Source organism: Oreochromis aureus, linkage group 4 (assembly GCF_013358895.1).
Source record: "Oreochromis aureus strain Israel breed Guangdong linkage group 4, ZZ_aureus, whole genome shotgun sequence".
In the NCBI taxonomy this organism is placed as follows: Eukaryota; Metazoa; Chordata; class Actinopteri; order Cichliformes; family Cichlidae; genus Oreochromis; species Oreochromis aureus.
Window position 1 is genome coordinate 31,335,159 of NC_052945.1, and position 20,444 is coordinate 31,355,602.

Sequence of the window (20,444 nt, forward strand, 5' to 3'; positions counted from 1 at the left end):
GAGACATGGCCAAGGTAAGAAAGGCTGAAAGACGACCACCACTGAACAAGACACACAAGCTGAAACGTCAAGACTGGGCCAAGAAATATCTCAAGACTGATTTTTCTAAGGTTTTATGGACTGATGAAATGAGAGTGAGTCTTGATGGGCCAGATGGATGGGCCCGTGGCTGGATTGGTAAAGGGCAGAGAGCTCCAGTCCCACTCAGACGCCAGCAAGGTGGAGGTGGAGTACTGGTTTGGGCTGGTATCATCAAAGATGAGCTTGTGGGGCCTTTTCGGGTTGAGGATGGAGTCAAGCTCAACTCCCAGTCCTGCTGCCAGTTTCTGGAAGACACCTTCTTCAAGCAGTGGTACAGGAAGAAGTCTGCATCCTTCAAGAAAAACATGATTTTCATGCAGGACAATGCTCCATCACACGCGTCCAAGTACTCCACAGCGTGGCTGGCAAGAAAGGGTATAAAAGAAGAAAAACTAATGACATGGCCTCCTTGTTCACCTGATCTGAACCCCACTGAGAACCTGTGGTCCATCATCAAATGTGAGATTTACAAGGAGGGAAAACAGTACACCTCTCTGAACAGTGTCTGGGAGGCTGTGGTTGCTGCTGCACGCAATGTTGATGGTGAACAGATCAAAACACTGACAGAATCCATGGATGGCAGGCTTTTGAGTGTCCTTGCAAAGAAAGGTGGCTATATTGGTCGCTGATTTGTTTTTGTTTTGTTTTTGAATGTCAGAAATGTATATTTGTGAATGTGGAGATGTTATATTGGTTTCACTGGTAAAAGTAAATAATTGAAATGGGTATATATTTGTTTTTGTTAAGTTGCCTAATAATTATGCACAGTAATAGTCACCTGCACACACAGATATCCCCCTAAAATAGCTAAAACTAAAAACAAACTAAAAACTACTTCCAAAAACATTCAGCTTTGATATTAATGAGTTTTTTGGGTTCATTGAGAACATGGTTGTTGTTCAATAATAAAATTATTCCTCAAAAATACAACTTGCCTAATAATTCTGCACTCCCTGTATAGACAGCAGTATGTTTTCAGTATTAGAGCATGATCTTTGTTTTCCTTTTATCTTGTAAAACTAAAGTCAAAAAACCTTGAAAAATTTAAAATTTTTCTGATGTGAACTTGAGGCACAACTTATATACACATTGGAAGCATTAGATTTTTGTGAATAAAAACATGCACTGTAAAAAGATGATGATGCTTCTAAACAAGAAAAGAAAGAAAGAAAAGATTCTGGGTTCAAATGATTCTCACTAGAAGACAGCAGCAGGGAGAATTTCATGGTTTCCAGGAGTTGAAGCTTTATCAGCATCTAGCCGTGTGTGTGTGTGAGGTACAATAGTATTTTATATCATTGTATGATCAACTCAGAGTGCACTTGTTGCCAAATGCAGTGATCTGATTGGTCAGATCTGTTTATTGATCTGATTAAATAAAACTGCAAATTGGTCCTTCAAAGTTATGTTTTCAGTATAAACGGCTGATAAAGAACAGGTGAGTCCACAAAAAAAATTTAATGCACAAAATATTTATACAAATTTAATGTGTCAGGCCTGTGAAGGCCTTAAGGTTGTTTTTTTTTACACTGAAATGTAAGCTAATTCTTCGAGGCTCGAGAAAGGAAGACATTTTTTCCTGGTGTCAGAGAGCTAGTTTCAATCTTTTAGCGTAATTTTAAGGATGTAACACCCTTAAGACATCTTTATGCACTTCTTTTAGAAAATAAAATAACTGGAAACATCAAAAACTCAGACAGATGCAATGTTGTTTTGTCAGTTTACTTGGAGAACTGAGGTTAGCACAATTAGCTTGCTAGCTAATGTGAAATAAGAAGCTGCTTGTTCTCTTAACAGATGTTTTTTTAAAAGTATTGTTTCATAAAAAACAGCTGAGAATATGGAAATTAAACTAGCCTCTGTTGTCAGAGTAAACTCCAAAGAAGCTGTTTGACAATGAAAGGTTTAAAAACACGTAGCCAGCGCTAACAAAGTCAGAACTTCTCTAGGTGTTAAAAAAACTTAAGAAGCTTTGATTTCAGCTCCCTCTAAAAATGTCTTAGAAGAATTTCCATCTTGAATTTGAATGTTTTTTATGTTCTTTATGGCCTTTCAGCTACATTTGTATTAGTTTGCTTTGGTTTTGAGTCTTTGTGCAGTTTTACGGATCCTTTGTGCTCATTTTATGTCTCTATAGTCGTATAGACTTGAATAGTTTCTATGAGCCTCTTTGTGATGATCTTCCATGTCTTTTTGTTCCTTTATGGTCTTTTTGTCTCTGTGCAAACCGCAGTCTTTGGCCACACGATTATTGTTAAATAATGCATGGGTCTAGCTCATGTTAATTTGTTAAAATATAGTACTATGAATTGTTGTTATATGTAGCAATATAATGACAAAAACATGTTAATAACACATAGGCAGATTTCTCATCTAAATCATGGTAAAAAATAAAACATGTGGTCATTTCAGTGCAGTGTTGACTGAGCTCCCTTGAATGCTAAACCTCATAAATCAGGCATCAGTCGGACTGTAAAGACACGATGGTGGTTTGAGTGTTAAAGATAAAATGGTTATGTCATAGCCTGTCATGGCTCAGCAGGATCGGACTGATCGAGTAAAACAAAAGCTGGAGCTATCAGGAAATGGTCCCACTGACGGAGGAGGTGCTTCCACTTTAAGTGTGATATAGCAGTCATGTTTTCCACTGACACATGAAATCCAGGCACAAGCAGCTTGAGGCTCGTTGGATAACAGCACCAAGCTAACGCTGTGTGCATGTGCTGCTCTCCATATTTAGCTTGCAGAGAGGTGATCAAGAGGTTATGTTAAAATACACTGAATATACCAGCACAAGGCACACCCTCAATCAGAAGCACACTCGGTTTCACTGTAAAAAAAAAAAAAGTTGTAGTGTGGAATGCTAAGGGTGTTAGCACCTTGCATCATGACTCGGCAGACCACCTGCTCTGTTGTGCTGATGAGTCTGTCTTCAACTCAAATTAATACAAGCTCTGCCCTGGAACTGAAGCTGCACTGCACCATTTACAGGATGACGTGGTAGGATGGGCTTTTTTCAGAAAGCCATTGTGTCGTAGACTTTGTAAGTGACTTGTTGGTTTGATCCATTTGCTTTCTGGCCGATGGTGACATGAGAAGATTTAAACCTTCCTCATATTTGTGTAGTATATAGCGAACAGCTGATGTGCTTAGCTCAGCACAAAGCTTGGATACAGAGTTGGAAAAATGAGAATTGTCATTTTAAGAAGAACTTTGTGCCAGGCTATTTGACATTACACAAAGGTGTTAACTGTACTAATTAAAGTTTTGCACCTAAATAAAGCTGGACCTTCACTAATGCAGTTGGTAACACCACTGTTTACCTAAGATTTCATGTTGAAAGAGCAGAACCTGAGACATTAAGAATCTCCAGGCAATAACTAATAAAGGGGACTTATTTTATTAATTTCCAGTTCCATATTTTATCATCTGTGTCTACAGAAGTTGCTTATTTATCTCACTGAGGAGTCATGTGACCGCTAACCATGTGACATTATCTTGGCCGCCATATTGGATGTGTGACAATCATGTAGGGTGAAGTGCACAAAGCCCCAGAGTCACGCAGACCTACAGACTGGTGCACGACCATCTGGTTACCACTGTTGGTGAGGCAAAAACCTCTCTGCAACTGCTTTGGGTCACTAGCAGACTGTACCAGTCTGCTGGTACAGTCTGGTATAGTCTGCTAGCAGTCTGCTACACTCTTTGCAGCTGATTTCACCAAGGGACAACTGGTGACCTCCAGGAACCACTCGCCAATCAGATACACATTTCCCCTTGTAACTAGTAGTTGTATCACATCCTATATGGCGGACAGCTCTTGTGTAAAGTCCACATAATGTTACATGAAAAACCTCTATACTGGGATGCGATGCTGCTCCTCCGTTCATTGTTTCCTGTAACGCAGGTGTTGTGCTCGGTCATGGACACGTAACAGCTTAAGAGAGCACAAACAAATAGTCATTACTGGCTTTTAAAGTCCACTTAAAGTTTGCCTGAACTGAAAATGTGTAAGTTAGCATTGTAGTGTAGTATCTTTTGAAAAGGTCTTTGCAGTTACAAAAAAATGACAGACACGCATGTATCTAGTGATAAAATTCTGTCACTCTGAGACAAACAGACTTACATGATACCAGATGGAACACTGAGAATAAGGAGTGAAACTCAGTTAAATGAATTTGATTGTTTGCGTTTTTTATGACACTGCTGATCTTAATTTCACAAAAATTAACTTGAATTATTTTTTGTAATTGAAACTGAGGTAGAAAATTTTCCGATTGGGAGGGGGGAAATTAATGATGCATTCGCAGCATGTGGGAGAAAAAATCCCTCAAAGTTAATTACATGCCATCCATCCATCCATCCATTCGCTTCCGCTTATCCTTTTCAGGGTCGCGGGGGGTGCTGGAGCCTATCCCAGCTGTCATAGGGCGAGAGGCGGGGTACACCCTGGACAGGTCGCCAGTCTGTCGCAGGGCCAACACACAGGGACAGACAACCATTCGCACTCACATTCACACCTAGTGACAATTTGGATTATCCAATTAACCTATCCCCACAAGCTGCATGTCTTTGGACGGTGGGAGGAAGCCGGAGTACCCGGAGGGAACCCACGCAAACACGGGGAGAACATGCAAACTCCACACAGAAAGACCCCGGCCTGATGGTGGAATTGAACTCAGGACCTTCTTGCTGTGCGGCAACAGTGCTAACCACCGTGCCACCGTGCTGCCGGTGGCATGCTAATTACATGCTGACAGCTTAATATTGCCATGGCAATTTACCCTCGATGGTTACGATAAAGCCATTTAACCATCGTACGTGGAAAAACATGTGACACATCAAGTATATTCGATATATTGCCCATAGCCTATATCCACCATTTTAACAGTGTAGTCTTGGCACTTTGTTTTTACATAGTGAAAACAAATGTGATAAAATGTTATCTGGTAAGCTTTAGAGAAGATCTTAGTCTGACTTGATTCCCATTAGACAGAGCCAGGCTAACCATGTCCACTGTTTGCCTGTTTTATGCTAAGCTAAGCTGAGCAGCTGCTGGAGGTAGCATCATATTTACCACACAGACACAACAGTGATATCAGGTGTCAATATGTTTCTCGAGAGTCACACATAGAGTCATGAGGTAAAATAGGGATGGAATAATGATATATATATATATCGGCAAAAACGAGAACATCTGTCAGCTGTCGACATTTATCTGTTGTGTGGGCTAAAAGTTCACAAGCCCTGCAAACAGTATTGTTTGTTTATAAAGATTTCTTTGTTGGCCGAGGACAAAGGGGTAATAAACTACAACAAAGACACAGAGGTGTTGGTGCTAGCTTACCCAGAATTTCTCAGTATATGCCACCCTACTGACCAGGTTGCTATTTACTGCATTTACTGTTTCACATCTGAAGAACTGTGTTTCGATGGCAGGGCTGTGCCTCTGTTGCATAATAAAGGCAGCAGTCTGGGGGTATAATTCCTACTGCAGTATCAGTCCTGGTGTTATTGGCAGGTGTGACGCTAATAATTCCGATGACCTGTATAACCGGGGCTGTGTAAGAATGACAGCGGGCTACTAGGGCAGGCTGAGGCCGGTTACCTGACATCATCCTCCCTCTGCTTCGACAGGTTGCACGCAACCTACATATGCACACAGCCCACCAGTCAGCCGTGCTGCTCTGCTGCTTCACACCGCATCCAGCGCTCCCTAACGCCAAACACACACACACACACACACACACACACACACACACTGGAGCTGTTTTCACCCGTGTCACCAAACCACCACTCTGCGCGTCCCACACAACACCGTGCACCCTTCCACGCATCCACGAAGCTTCTCAGTGGTCGCTTTTCACGCAGTCGCGTCAAGGACAAGCAGAGCCCAGGATTAAGCACCGAAGCAGCTGTAACGGGTGGGGGGGTCTGGTGGCGAACACACTGTCCTGTCGCAAATTGCTGCACAAGCCACGCGTTATTATACTGTGTGAAATAAACACCAGAGTCCGCAGTCGCGGTGACATTCAGGTCCTCCGTGTGCCGAGACCCCTGACAGTCCGCACATACGGCTCGCCCGACATTTTGCGCTGCGGGTGCGCTTCTTTCATTACCAGCCACAAGCCGGAGTGAGAGCGATTTGTTAAAGGAATAAACGCAGCACACGGAGCTTACCCGGGTCGCCATCTTCACGGTTGCGGTAGATCAGGGGGTCGCAGTTTGACTCAGCGGCACACAGGACAGCAGGGACGGTCAGGGCGAAAGGATCGACAGCAGATGGGCTTATAAGCTGCGGCGCACTCGGCTCTGATTGGCTGATTCGAGCGGAAGCGGAGGGGGACGTCACCCTACTCGTCTGGATCTTTGAGCCCCTCCACGAGGCAAAAGTGGGTCTACATTGTTAAGAGTGGAATCCCGGTGGATAGCGTTTGCATATTTGGCACGTGCACAGATATTAGACATTTTTTTTTCCTTTTTATAATAACAATAATGTGAAATCTCTAAATTCTAAAGAGACTTTCAGTGCAGTAAGTGTCATCACACATTTGGTGTCCTGCCTCTATTTATCGGCTTTTTTGTTTGGTAAATGAAGCCAGAGTCTCAGAGTTCTGCATGTCAGCACCACGGACAGCGCTCTGCCCCACACGCTGCTGAACTGCACCACCCCACGGCTGAACTAATTCAGCACCACGGATAGCAGCGCTCCGAGAGCAGCGATGTCCAGGCTGTATGTTTGTTTGATGGCTTAAAGGTCCTCATAGCAGCTGAGACTTGCTATAGCGTACAAAGTTAGAGGAGGAAGAAGCAGGAAACTGAAGAAAGTCTCAGCCAAACTGCAACGATGATCGGCTAACTTCTGTGTTTACATTAAAGAATCAAATTGACAGAGCAGATAAGACTCTAACATAAACTGGACATTAATGTAGGTTTTTTTTTTTTTTGTAAAAAAAGATTATTTTTACTCTAATATTATTCCTGCAGATCACTTAGCTAACTAGCAACAGCACATTGAAATTTAAAACTTAAAAGCATCTATTCTATTTTATCAAAAGTTGGGAAGTTGTGTAAAATGTAAATAAAAACAGAATACAATGATTTGCAGATCTCACAAACCCAAAATCTGATGACAGAAAGCAAAGAAACCACCTGGGAAGGGACCATTGATGCTCAAAGGTGTATATACAGATTTCACAGCAACATCTGCTCCCATCCAGTGACACCTCTTTAAGGGAAGGCCTTGAATATTTCAGTAAGACGATGCTAAACCACACACTGCATCTATCACAGCAGCATGGAACAGCCTGCCTGCAATGCAGACTTTTCACCAACTCAAAATATTTGAAGCGTCATAAAACAAAAAATACAGAAAGCAGAGCCAGGACTGCTGAGCAGCTAGAATCTTCCATCAGACAAAAACAGCACAACATTCCTCTCCAGCAGCTTCTTTCCACAGTTCCCAGGAGTGTATATGCTGTTGTTGAAAGAAGAAGTGATGCTGCACAGTGGTAAACATGACCCTGTCCCAGCTTTTTGAGACATGTTGTTGATGCAATCATATTCAAGGTGATGTCTCATTAAAACCATTAAAACCTTTAAGGGAAGAAGTAGAAGATTGTTACTGCACTTTAATTACTTCATTTCAATCTTTACATTTCCAAAATTTTGAGTTAAATGGTCTGATTCTTATATAGCGCTTTTCTACTCTCCCAGAGTACTCAAAGCACTCTATACAACATGCCACATTCACCCAATCACACCCACTTATAAAGCCAAGTGCAACTAATAAGCATTCACACACATTCACACTCTGATGAACACATCGGAGGGCAATTTGGGGTTAATATCTTGCCCAAGGATATTTGGCTTTGCAGACTGGGGGAGCCAGGAATCGAACCACCAACCTTCCAATCAGTAGCTGATCTGCTCTACCGCCTGAGCCACAGTCACCTCACAGCCACAGCTTGACTCTAACTTTGATCAAACATGCATAACTTCTTTAGCTGTTGAGGTGGAAGGTTAGCTGACAGAGTTCAGTTAAGTTCAGTTTAAATGTACAGAATTAGACTCGTCTATATGCACCAGTGTTTGATTCAGATTCAGACAACGCCACACTTTATTTAGTTATGGTGATTTATTGTTAAAAAAATGTAATCACAAAGTTATTCCTGCTACAGTGGTGCAACTACACTGGGAAAAGCAACTGATTGGTTTCCTTTGTTTTCCAAGGATTCAAAGGCAGGTCAGAGGTTACATCAATAAGCTGACTCATGTACAGTCATATTGTGTCATTTGAGGTCTGCTCTGTAAGTCTGCTTCGTGCTTCTCTTTTCCTGGCCTTCAGCCATCACGTCTGTTTCTTAGTCATTTTCTCATCATGCAGGTTTTAAGGACCAGTTTGGGCCTCCATCCTGGTGGTGTGAAAAGTCGTTCTTCAAAGATGGTTGGATGGTTTGCCTCTCTGGTTCCTGTAAGCACAGAGGAAAAGTAAACTCTCACGAGTAACAGCTCACCTGCCCTCACAATCCAGTCGTCACGTGTAAATGAAAAGGGACCAGTACCTACCTGCATCTCGCCTGCCTGACCATTCTCCACTGCCCTTCATCTCACTTCCTGTTGATTATCTTGGCCTGCCTGCTACCCCACCATCACCACCTTTAAGAAACAAACTATATTTCCATTTAGGCTCTTGTAAAATAATCTATAGACTTGCTATACTCACCAGACCTAAAGGCCTCTTTCTGTGAATTTCATAGCCTCTTTAATAAAGGTTGCAAATGGTCCCTGGTGTCAAATCAGGATTAAAATCAGGATGCTCTGCTGTGTCTCTTTCTTAGACAAGTCTGGTAATACCTTGGGTCTTTTGTCCCTTCAGTTTAGTGTGAAACTGGGTCTGTAGAAGGACTGTATGCACTATATGCTCAAAAGCCTAGCAGCAGTTTTTTTTTGTTTCTCGCTTTTTATCAGACTATAGAGGTTAGTATGATCAGTTTTTCAATTGAATATAAACTCAGCAGAAACTAAGATTAAAGTTCAAGTATTTGTGTGTTTAGCATTATCAGTAAGTTTCTCTTCATGTCAGATGTATAGAGCAGAATGATCAATGAATTGAGGGATTTGGTATTAAAATTTTTATCACCAACTAAAATTAAATCTGCTCTTAATGACTCTCGAGGGTCAGGTTAGGGAGCTAGTGAGTAATTGCATTTTTTCAAAAATTATTATGATGCTCTTCCTCCCTGCTCCTCTTCAGCTGCCTCAAATGTGCAGCTTCAGAGACTCTCTGCTGCCTTTCTGTGGTCCGAGTAAGCACTGTCTCAATATCAGTCATAACACCTGAACAAAATACAGAACACCATGCTTGTAAAGGTTTTTATATAAAGTACCTGTAACAGTTGATCAAAGTATTCTTATTTCTCACATACATATTCATACATCCACATAGTAACAGATTGCAGCATCAGCACTCTAGTAACACTAGTAGCCTTGACTTTGTTCACCAAAGATTCTTGTTTACACAATATGATTCACAAATGAAAAGGAAGGAAAACCGACTTCATCATTAGAAGCATATGTCACACAATAGTTTTTTTGTTTTGTTTTTTGTTGTTTTTTTGTCTTGTATGTCTCGCAAGATAAAATATGGCACATGGTTATGAGTTAATCAATGATGAGAACATGAATCCGAGGGGGTGTTATCAACTCATACGTTCCCTCTCCAATGCAAGAAAAAGGTTCATTCAGAGGACAGCTTTCCTTTACCTTCGGTTTTCTCTTTCTTTGTTGTCCCTGCACAGCTGACAGGCCTGGAGCAGGAGGAAAGTGATCATAAATATTTTGGTAATTTTACACATTAAGAATCATCACTCCTAACATCAGTGTCAAAATCTGACACTACAAGGGTACTGAATAAAGAAAATAGAATATGCAGTGTATCAGAGAACGAGTAGCGCTGACCGTTTGTGAAAAATCACGGCTTGTTTAATGATTGTTCACTCACAGCTTAGGAACTGTAATGCAGCACAAGAGGTCTCAAGCTTTGGGTTTGTTCACAATGTGGAAAGACGCATTTCCAGAGTTTAAGGTGGTTCCTTATCGGTGCCATTCCATGAGAAATGAGTTAAGCTATGTTTCTCATCGCTAACGTAAGATACAATCATTAGCTTAACCAACAGTAGTTACCCAAAAGGCCAAGCAGCTAATTATTTTAATAATGCAGTGCCCCTTTTATCACAATCACATCCACTTAGTTGTATATACACTATCTGTGACTTTGATGCTATCAGAGTTTAAGCTAGTGTTAGCAGTATTGTCCATTAGATCCACTAACATTTACTGTAGCAACCCTAGCTAGCATCACCCAAGATAACGTCACATTTAACAGGCATCTTACTGTCCTAGCATTAAAAGAAGAAAAAATAAGAGTCCTATTGACATTATTCCCTATAAGGTATGAATTGAACAGACCAATGTTTTTATTCGGTGACGAAGCTAACTTTTTGCTTGTTAGCTTTAGCCTTTGTCTTCAAGCATGAAGTTGTTTGTAGCAACCAGTTGCTTCATTAAAAGCCTTTTCATATCTCTCTAATAAATTAATAATTTTTTGTATCCGCTTGAGTGTGCCTGTTCTCAAAACTCTTGATAAATGTTTATCTACTTCACCCTTTCTTTTGGTGTGTTTTGCTGAACATACTTTGGTTAAAGGTTGTTTTGTAAGAGACTACCAGTGACGAACAAACACTGGCAACCACAGTGACAGCTAATCCCCATTTAACAGGGCAATGGGTGTTGGACAGTTACATCTCATTAGTAAACCTGTTGTCTTGCTTTCCCAGTTTCAATTTAGCTGTTTATTAGCAACCATATATGCACACTTTATCCATTAGGTGTGGGCAATTAGGGTTTCTTTAAAAAAAATATTAGCCACTAAATCAATAGCTCGCTTCAACTACTGGTTTATTATAGTGACACAAACAAGGCAAATGCTATTGTTAGCATTCACAAGTTACCTGTGCATTTTACAGACAGAATTCATTCCAACAAGTAATTTTGACATGACGCAGCTATAGATAATAAAAAAATAATTTAGAGAATATTTTAGCTAATGTTTATGTCAAATAGCCATCAAGTTAGTTAGCCTTTGACTGTTGTTCTTTAAGCCAGTAACCTTTGTTAGCTAGAAATGCGAAATTTGTTTTATGGAATTCTTTTAATTAAATGATTAATTATTTATTTTTGGATCAATTACAATCTAAGATTTGCCACCACACCTGCTGCCCTTATCACTGTAAGATTAGACAACCAAAGGCTTGGCCTGTGTTGTGGGGCTTAGCAAACCTTTAACCTTTAATTCTAAAACCGTGTCATTCTTCTATTAAATCTGTTAGATACTGAAAGTACTGACATGAATAAAAATTGCAAATTCTTGTATAACATTAACTTATTACAGTTCACATACATCTTGTTATGGAGTTGATGATTTGTAACCATTTGACCTGTCTTTTATCCTTTTGCCTGCAGAGAGAGGTCCTTTTGGATCGTCAAGTACAAGAAATTGCAAACAGGATTATTCAACAGTCATCTTGTGAATGCTTTTGAGGAATATGCTACTTGTCTACTATTCAACCCATCAGAAACAGCTAGGAGGAAGGGCATGTAAACAAGCATGTTTGCCATGGATTCATTCTTAGAGTGCATATTTGTCTCATGAGGTCTGACTCTGGATCAAGGCTACATGTTTTTCTTCAGAGCATGAAAGCGCTGCAGCCCAGTTGGTTATCATCTTAGCATGAAACGTCTCCTGCTTTGTGAAGACACGAGTCTGGAAAGAGGCATGACATTCTGTTTGATTTAAAATCCATTTCCTCATTTTTAAAAGCAAAGTCTTCATTTCTGTGTTTGTTTTGTTTTTTTCATATTACAAGGGAAGGCCAAATATTATTATACACAAATTAAACTGAATGTTGAACGCTCCAGTGTTGGATGACTCCAATTTTGGCATATATTTTGCAAAGTGACACAAACAACTTCTCTGTATATTGAATTTACAAGCTTTCCATTTTGGCATCTATTCCTTACTATGTAAAGAAAGTCTTTTTTCTGGTCTACATCTCGGATGTACAATGCAGCAATATTATGAAAAAGCTTACTCATGACAACTTTATAGTCTTTCTTGGCTCATGTTATTTTGTTTTCTTTTTCTTTTTGTATGAAATAATGAGTCTTAGAATGATATGGCACAAGATCTCCGCCCTGAGGGCGCAGGTTTTCAAAAACTGAAAACATCTTATTGGCTACTGTTAGACTTAGAGATATGACATCATCAAGGATAACACTCTCACCTCAGGGGGACATGTATAAGATCAGTATATCCATTTAGCCATCATAATGTTTTGAAGGACTACCCTTACAAGGATCCTGTAATGGACCATCAAAGTTTTCAATAAATTTATTGGTGACACAGACTGAAATCTCTTCTATAATCTCTCTTGTCATTCTGGAGGAGCTTTCCAAAACTGAATCATAATACCTTTGAGCTTCTTCATAAAATTCAGTTTTGGGCTTGAAACTTCTAAACAGAAAGAGCCATACAATCTGAAGATGTGGGGTCTTTAAAGGTGGACTTTAGGTGATTTAGGAAGAAAAAAAGCACCAGATATATGGATGGAAATTGTTTGATTTAGACAGCAAGTCTAGAGATTTTAGTCTGCCTTTTGTAAGTCTTCAGTCTGAAAATGTGGCTGCTTACCAAAAGTCAGAACTATTGTACTCTTTACCCTCTGAGGCCTAAGTAATCACCCTATACTGTCAGAATATGTAATATTTGTTCATTTTTTCTAAGGCCTAGCAATAAGGGGACAAAGAACATATCGGTTCTAATTGACACATCAACATGTGTTTACATTTGTTCAAAAAAAACCCCTTTTTTTCTTGTCTACAAAACTTAGGGTTTGGGGCTTAGATCTCAGATGGTTAATGTACAATAGGTTGCTGTAGAGCCACATGGGGTAGGATTAGGGGTGAGATGCATTTTAGCAACATGCTCAACAGGTATAGTTGCAGAAACGAGATGAAATTAGCTTCTAGATCAATTCTTACTATGATCACATTTACGTTTGATCCAAAATGTAAAACATTTTGTTTTTACAGTTCATTAGTTCTCAGTTTTCTCTTTGGACAAACCAAATAAGTGACCAAAGAGACATAGAGGCTAATCTCGGTGGGCTCTTTTAGGCCTCTGTGTACATGAATACCAAAAATCTGTTTTAAGGGCAAATGCTTGACCTTGCGTTGACTGATAGATTTGTAGTAATGGCATGTCCACTTCTAACCTTTCCATATTGCCCTCATTGGATCGTCCTTGCGCCCGGATGTCACATCGCTCAGTCTAGCTTTCAGCAGTTCAGCATAGCAACTGCTCAGTCTCTTTTGTAACATGAGGCATGGCGTGCCCAACACAAAGCAGCATGCTAGGAAACCTATAGAAGCGCACATGCATGTCAAACAACTCCGTGAATAAGTAAGCCATCAGGTCAGTGGACCAGAGAGTCTCTAAATATGGGACAACTGGACTGAACTGCACCAGACAAGACACGACTGGTTCAGACCAGACCGGAGCGGTCGAAATGAGAGAGAGAGGATCTGTGTTGATTTATTTCGTCCATGTTGCTGTGGAGAGCCATGAGCAGAGGAAAGAGGGGTGGGTGTTGGGACTTCAAACAGCAGCCGAGGTCTCTGGTACCAAGTGGTGACAGCAACATCAAAGTTTTGTTTTGGAAGAAAAGTCACATCTACGATTGTTGTGTCTGGCTCTGCACTTCCACAGCTGGAGCATACTCACATTTACTTTTGATTGTGTAGTCATTGGCTGAGAAAGCGATCACATGATCTGCTATAAGAACATATCCTCCATGACCCATCACCACCAGTCATTCATACAGTGTGATGCACCCAACACAAGTGTAGTCTTTTAAAAGTATTCTTTCTTTCTTTCTTTCTTTCTTTCTTTCTTTCTTTCTTTCTTTCTTTCTTTCTTTCTTTCTTTCTTTCTTTCTTTCTTTCTTTCTTTCTTTCTTTCTGTTGTCAGCACCAATATGGACTGCAGGAGAAAGTGCAGGGTAAGAGGAATAAATGAGCTCGTTCCCTGTGTAAAATGTGCCCTGGAGGGGTCAGTATTGCATTTTCCCACGTATTTGTAAATGTAAACAGCTTACACAAGGGCTTGTTTAATAATTATTCATCTGTCCCAAAAGGATTAGCATGTCATACTCTTAAAAATAGACAAATGGTCTCCTAATTCCCAGAATATTTGACTGGATAAACCCAATTCCTTTAAAACTACAGTACTTTATATAATATGCGGATGCATGAATCCACTACAGTACAATAAATAGGAGGGCCAATTAAACAATCTGGTTGACTTGATCTCATCCACTCTAGGCAAGTTAATACTCTTTATGTTATGCGAATGGACCTTGCAGAACCATTTTTGATGAGTGCAGTAAAGCTTGGGAAGGACTTTAGGAATAAGGTAAAGCGGAGTTGGCAATAAGCAAGTGGTCATGTGCAAGGACATATGAAGTGACCTCATGCAATGTGGTTCAATTCTCTATAGATAAAAATGCCTCAATGCTAAATATATACTGTATACATATACAGTATATATATATATATTTATATATCCACCCTCAGTAACTAAATCTGTGTTGTCTGGCGTCTCTAAACCCATTTATGTTTGTATTCATTTTCACAATAAAACTTAGTCTGCACTTTATTTCTTAACATAAAGGCCAGACTGACAAATCGCTTTACACCCAAGGTAAAAGGTAAATCCAGTGGATCTCTTGCTCTCTCTATCATGCTGTTAATGTCTTGTCATGATCTCTGCTAGCCATGCTTTTGATAAAATATGGCTTTCCTTGTCTACATTGTCAGATAAATTGTTGCTGGGAATCTGAACAGTTGTATCTCAGCTTTAAAACTTGTTACCCTGAGCTCAGGGACCTGGATGCTGAATGCCAACAAGTAGCCTGTTAATCTTGGGAATCTAATCAGATCCAGTCGATGTGACTGGCAGTTTGAGAAACACCTCAGCAATCCTGATTTTATCTGCTTTTTTTAACTGCAGCCTTTGGGTAAATTTATCATCAACACTATGTTTCATGCAAGAAGATCAATCTTCTACATTGGAAAAATTGGTTAATAATCACCAGTATAGACGCCAGACAACATTACAGCTCAAAGGTAACATTACACTGCATTGCATTAGTCTTCCTGTCCTCAACCTATTCACCGTCTATCCTTCCATCCTTCCCCCCCTCCCAGCGCCCTCTTATCGGTCAAGGCCTATGAGGAGCTTGGTCTTCTCTTCCTCTTTCTTGCTCTCATTTTTCAGATCAGCAAACACCTGGGTAAAGAAGTGTGGGTCGGTGTTGATCTGGAGCATCTTGCCACTCATGCGGTTGATGATGTCCAGGCAGCGGTCCCAGAAGGCTTCTTTCTCTGCTTCCACCAGGAAGGGCTTCAGTGGGTAGGAGATCTCATTGCCCATGTAGGAGTAGGACAGGTAGAGGCAGGTAAGCAGTGAGGCCTGCAGCTCGCGCTCTGAAGCCACCTCAGCTGAGACCACATCGCGGCACAGCATGTAGAGGAAGACCACATTGGCTGGAGTAATGAAGCCCTGATCCTGCCAGCCCTGAAGAAGGAGGGAGCGGTCCACACTGCGCAGCCAAAGCACTGGATCTGTCGGGGATAGACGCTTTAATCTGTAACACCGACGGCACAGGAACTCACCCAGGCTGCGCATAAGTTCACTCGTGGACGCCTGTGTTTAGGAGGGAAGGAGAGAAGACTTGATCAAATTATGCATGGATGAGTTTTTAGTTTTTCTTTTACTATAGAGTGAAGGTTACCTGAACAATGACACGTTTTGGCGTTCCAGCTGCAGTGGAAGGCTGGATGCCAGAACCTGTGAGGGAATTCTTTTTGGCAACGACAGTAGCTACGTTAGCCAAGGTTTTGGAGGCGGGCAGGTGGGAGGAGGTAGTGGTAGTGGTGGCTGCTGGGTCCTGGCTGGATGAATAGGATGAGAGGTTAGCACAGGACTGAGACTTCTTGAGCTTCAGGCTATCGGAGACTGAGTTGGTAGTGGCGGCTGCATGACCATCCGGAGAGCTTCCTTTCCCTCCATCCCCGCTGTCTGACTGTAATTTCTTGGACCCCTTCCTCTTTGCTGATACAGCCACTATACGTTTCCATGGGAGCACACTGATGATTGAGGGGCGTTTTAGGGACTTTGCTGCTGCAGCAGCGGCATCCTTGGCATTCTTGCTGTTCTGGACGGCGGTGTAGTGGCCCACCGTGGCCGGCCCATCCTCAAACAAGGCTGCCTTCCGGTAGCTAGGAGACAGCGATAACACTGTACCCATGATGTCTGGTTAGAGTCAGCAGCAGAGACAGGGTGCAGTGGAAAGTAGTGGGGGAAAGCTTTTTGACTAGTCTAGACAAAAAGCTTGGAAAGGGTCAGCGTCTCACTTCTGGAAGAGGTTGAACCTGTGCGCAAACAACAGAAAAAGCAGCAGTATTCAATATTAGATAGATTTCATTTCAACTGATGAAGTTGAATCAGTCTTCTCTCAGTAGAGAATGAGATGTATATGTGGATTGGTTTATCAAAGCAAAGAATAGACCTAGACGCTAGAACTTAACACTCCACTAGCTGATGAATATTGAATATGAATGATGAATATTTTTTGCCTGTTTGCAAGACCAGAAGTAAAGACAGACACTGACTCAAAAGAGAATATTTATGACTGGGATGGTGAACTTTCCCCTAAAGCGTTCAGTCTATTGCCTTCCTCTGCTAAGAGAGTTTCCTCACTATGAATTCGACCATCCAGTTAGATAATTTCATGAGGTTGCTGCTGTCAGCCTTGTCAAACATGAAAAATGAGCTACAGTCTCTGAAAAAGATCCTGGGATGAAAGAAAGGCCCGTAGTAAGTGTAGTATGAGTTAAGTTTTCTTTTTACTATTTTAAATGCTACAATTCTCACACCTGAGCTTTGGCTTGTTTTGGTGAGGAGAGAATGAGGAAAACCAAGAAATATTGTTAAAATCTCTAAGTTAAATGTGTTGGGTTATACACAAACTAGTTTTCCAAGGGCAGTATGAACTGAAGACTACAACCATGACAAGATATCCAGATGAAACACCCCACATGGCTGTTGGACTTTCAGATAGGACTTTTCACAGTTTTCTAGCACAGGACTATCTCAACTGAGTTTTTACTTCTTTTGAAAAAAGAGTAAAGCGAGAAGCCATTGTGTTCCCATTGAGGTTGACTAGTGTCTGCTCCAGTCAACCATGAAATGTGGTTAAAAGGCTCTGCAAAATGTAAGCAAACAGACTTTGAACTAAGTGTGAGGCAAAAATTTTCAAGGCCAGAAAGGACCTCACACACTTTGGTGCTCAAGGTCTTCATACTAGTCCAGAAATAACCCCTTGCCTTCTTTTAACCATAAAAAGTGACAAATTTGGTTGAGAGTCCAAAGATATTTTGATATCTTTAAGATAGGAAGACATTTTATTTGTTTTAGTGAGGGAAAATAGGAAAACTTGGGAAAATGTTTGGGAAAACCCATCAAGATATACTTTCTATTTGTTCCTCTTGGGTTTCCAAGTAAGGAAGACCTTGAATATGATTTTAAAAAGTGAGATTAGTTTTCGAGACCAGAAAGGACACTCTGGTTCCTACTTCGTGATATCAAACGCAAATCAGATGAAAATGGCCCAAACAACAGTTCTCAAGGTCTTCTTGCTAGTTATTCCTCCAAGGCCCTCAGCTTGGCTAAGGTAGTTTGCTTAAAATTTTTAACTAGGAAGTCAAATTCTTGACATTTCAGTAACTCTTTTGCAAACAGCATCCAGACAAGCAGTGCCTTTTTGTTTTCTTTTGATGGAGGAAGAAATCCAAGCTCCTGGAGAAAACCCAGTGGACAAACATAGTTTTCAAGCCACAGGAAAATTTTGTTGTGATGCAACACTGCTAGCTGCCTCACCCGCCTACTCTGCAGTAGCATACAATAAATATCAATCATATCAGTGTTTACAAATCAACACATCTATCATTGGTGATCATTGGTGAAAAACCTGGAATTTTATCTGCTAGACCATGAGAAACAACCTGCAACCGCCCAGATAGACATTTACACAGTGAATCTGCCCACTTGTAACAATGACAACTGAAGAAGCTCCTGCCTGAAGGAAGAGCCTGCAAATGCAGATGAAAGCAGGTCACGAGACCAGCTTCCCCCTTTCAGAACACGTCAATAGGAGGATTTTAGGTTAGGTGGTGGGAGTGTTTTTTAAACTGCGCAAATCTCTGCTTCCAAGGTCCACATTGAGCTGTTGGCACTGTATGTTCTTTAGTGAAGAAAAGCACCCCATTGCTTATGGTTACAGCAATATACCAATGAGTGAAAGAGTCAGCCAACTGCATTAGGTGTCTGTGCAGAAACTTCATAATAAATCGTGCAGCCACACAAATAGCTGGCATTCCATCACAGCAGTCATGTATAAATGGCCGCACCGCCCCACATAAAGCTGCATATAGACGGCACTGGTAGCCCCAGCATGGGCCTACCAGTGTTCACCAGCATTATATAAGAACCGAGATAAGGCCACGGAGGCAGGGAAAAGAAATGTGCGCAAGCATCCATCTTAGCTTCAAAATGGAAGCCTTGAACACCCCCCCACCCCCGAACACCATCAACACCGCCAACACCAGGCAGCATCAGAAACACACACCGAGAGGCATCCACGGCCCTTAACATTAGGGAAAAAAAAAAATGTTTTTTTCTCTTTTTTTGAGCAGGGTTACTGTGTACTGTGTACTGACTGATTCTGCGTTTATCTGAGAGTTATTTGGGCGTCTTTAATATTTCATTACCTGACAAGGATGGTGTTACAGGGAAAAAACATGTTTCCTACCTTCTAATTAATCTTCTCTTCTTGTGAAATCCATGTATCCCACCTTGACCTCCCCCCTACCCTCGCTGCTGGGTAAGATCAAAATGTGAAAAAGCTTTCCGCCCACGGTATCCACAACCGCCGGCACGAGCTCGTCCAGCCAAACGGGTCTCGCTCGAACACCGACAGGTCTGCTGCCCGCGCCCCTTCCCTTCAGAGCCTCATTCAGAAAGAGTCTCTCGCTCCTCTGCGGGAATACACACGCAAAGCAAATATGTGCCGCACTCCTTCGCTCGCAGCGAGTGGAGAGATGTCTTCCATTGAGAAGCCCAAAAACCTACACGGTGGAGGCTGTTTGATGCTCACAGCCCTGCCAGACATGAATCAAACAGCACGCCGGCCCGCTGGTCTAAAAACCTACATTAACACAAAAAAGCGGCGACACAGAGAGAGGGGAACAGAAAAACATGGCCACGATAAAGTCCAAAAATAGACGGCAGCTTATTCCCTCAGTAAAGCAGCAAAGCAAAGAGAGAGAGAGAGAGATGCGGGCATCAGCACTTATTCGGGTTGGATGTGGGAGAGAAACGGCGCTCTCTCATTGGCTGCTGCCCGGATGCTGCTGCCGCCGCTGAAGCCATTGGCCGCCCGCGGGCTCCAACCTATCGCTCTCCGAGGTGCTGAAGCAGCCGGCCAAACGTGTCGAAGCTGCTGCTGCTGTGCTGTGGTGGTGAAGGTGGAGGAGGGTGGCTGCTGAGGATCAGCGCAATGATTTTTGTGAATCACTTCATCACAGCGAGTGAGGCCGAGCCCCGTTAACACCGTGTTTGCTAACAAAAAATAGCAGCTTCACGGGCGAATCCTCCCCTTACAGGTACCCCCCCCCCCCCACACACACAGTCATTTTTCAGATCTTTCAGATGAAAGTCTGGCAGAAAACTACAAATGTTTTTATTTTTAATCAAATGCCACTTTTATAGTTGCTGGCAGTTTCAGTGACATCACATCTATTTTCTTAGCCTCTCGTGCAGTTTATGGACATTGCGGAGAGGCTGTGTACCTCATTGGTCCTCCCATTACTGGGCTAATACTGGGGGAAATACTACATAGTAGAAAAGTCCTAAATAAGAACAAGTCTGTTTACCATTTAGTCAGCTGACTCAGTCTTAACCAGCTCCTCTCTCAGAAAAAGGGCAATGTTAAAAATCCATTTTCTCCTTACATTCACAATCTACATAAATGTAGCGCCCTGGGACTATATTTTCTATTTAACAGGTAACATGAATACATTCTTAAAGAGACAGAAAGCTACATACATGTTCCCAGTGTGTCTGCGCAGGTTGTCGGCTGTCCAGGTCAGGGCTTTTTTGAGTGGTTGAAAAAAGGAAGTCA

At 41.6% G+C, this 20,444-nt stretch overlaps 2 protein-coding genes across 3 annotated transcripts in view; both read right to left on the reverse strand.

Annotated features, from left to right (window-relative positions):
* Positions 1-6,343, reverse strand: part of LOC116319535 (vesicle-fusing ATPase) — a 55,339-nt gene extending 48,996 nt beyond the window's left edge. For both annotated transcript variants that reach the window (XM_039610781.1, XM_039610780.1), the window contains exon 1: positions 6,262-6,343. In XM_039610781.1, coding sequence (XP_039466715.1) covers positions 6,262-6,273 — 12 coding nt within the window. In that variant the 5' untranslated portion in view covers positions 6,274-6,343. The remainder of the gene's footprint in view (positions 1-6,261) is intronic.
* A 7,846-nt stretch (positions 6,344-14,189) lies between these two features.
* On the reverse strand, positions 14,190-19,509 carry LOC116319542 (cyclin-dependent kinase 5 activator 1-like). Its single transcript, XM_031738915.2, has 3 exons — positions 19,074-19,509; positions 15,996-16,635; positions 14,190-15,907 (listed from the first exon to the last, which is right to left on the reverse strand). The coding sequence occupies exons 2-3, from the start codon at positions 16,509-16,511 to the stop codon at positions 15,416-15,418; spliced, it is 1,008 nt and encodes a 335-aa protein (XP_031594775.1). The 5' UTR covers positions 16,512-16,635; positions 19,074-19,509; the 3' UTR covers positions 14,190-15,415.
* Between the last annotated feature and the right edge of the window lie 935 nt (positions 19,510-20,444).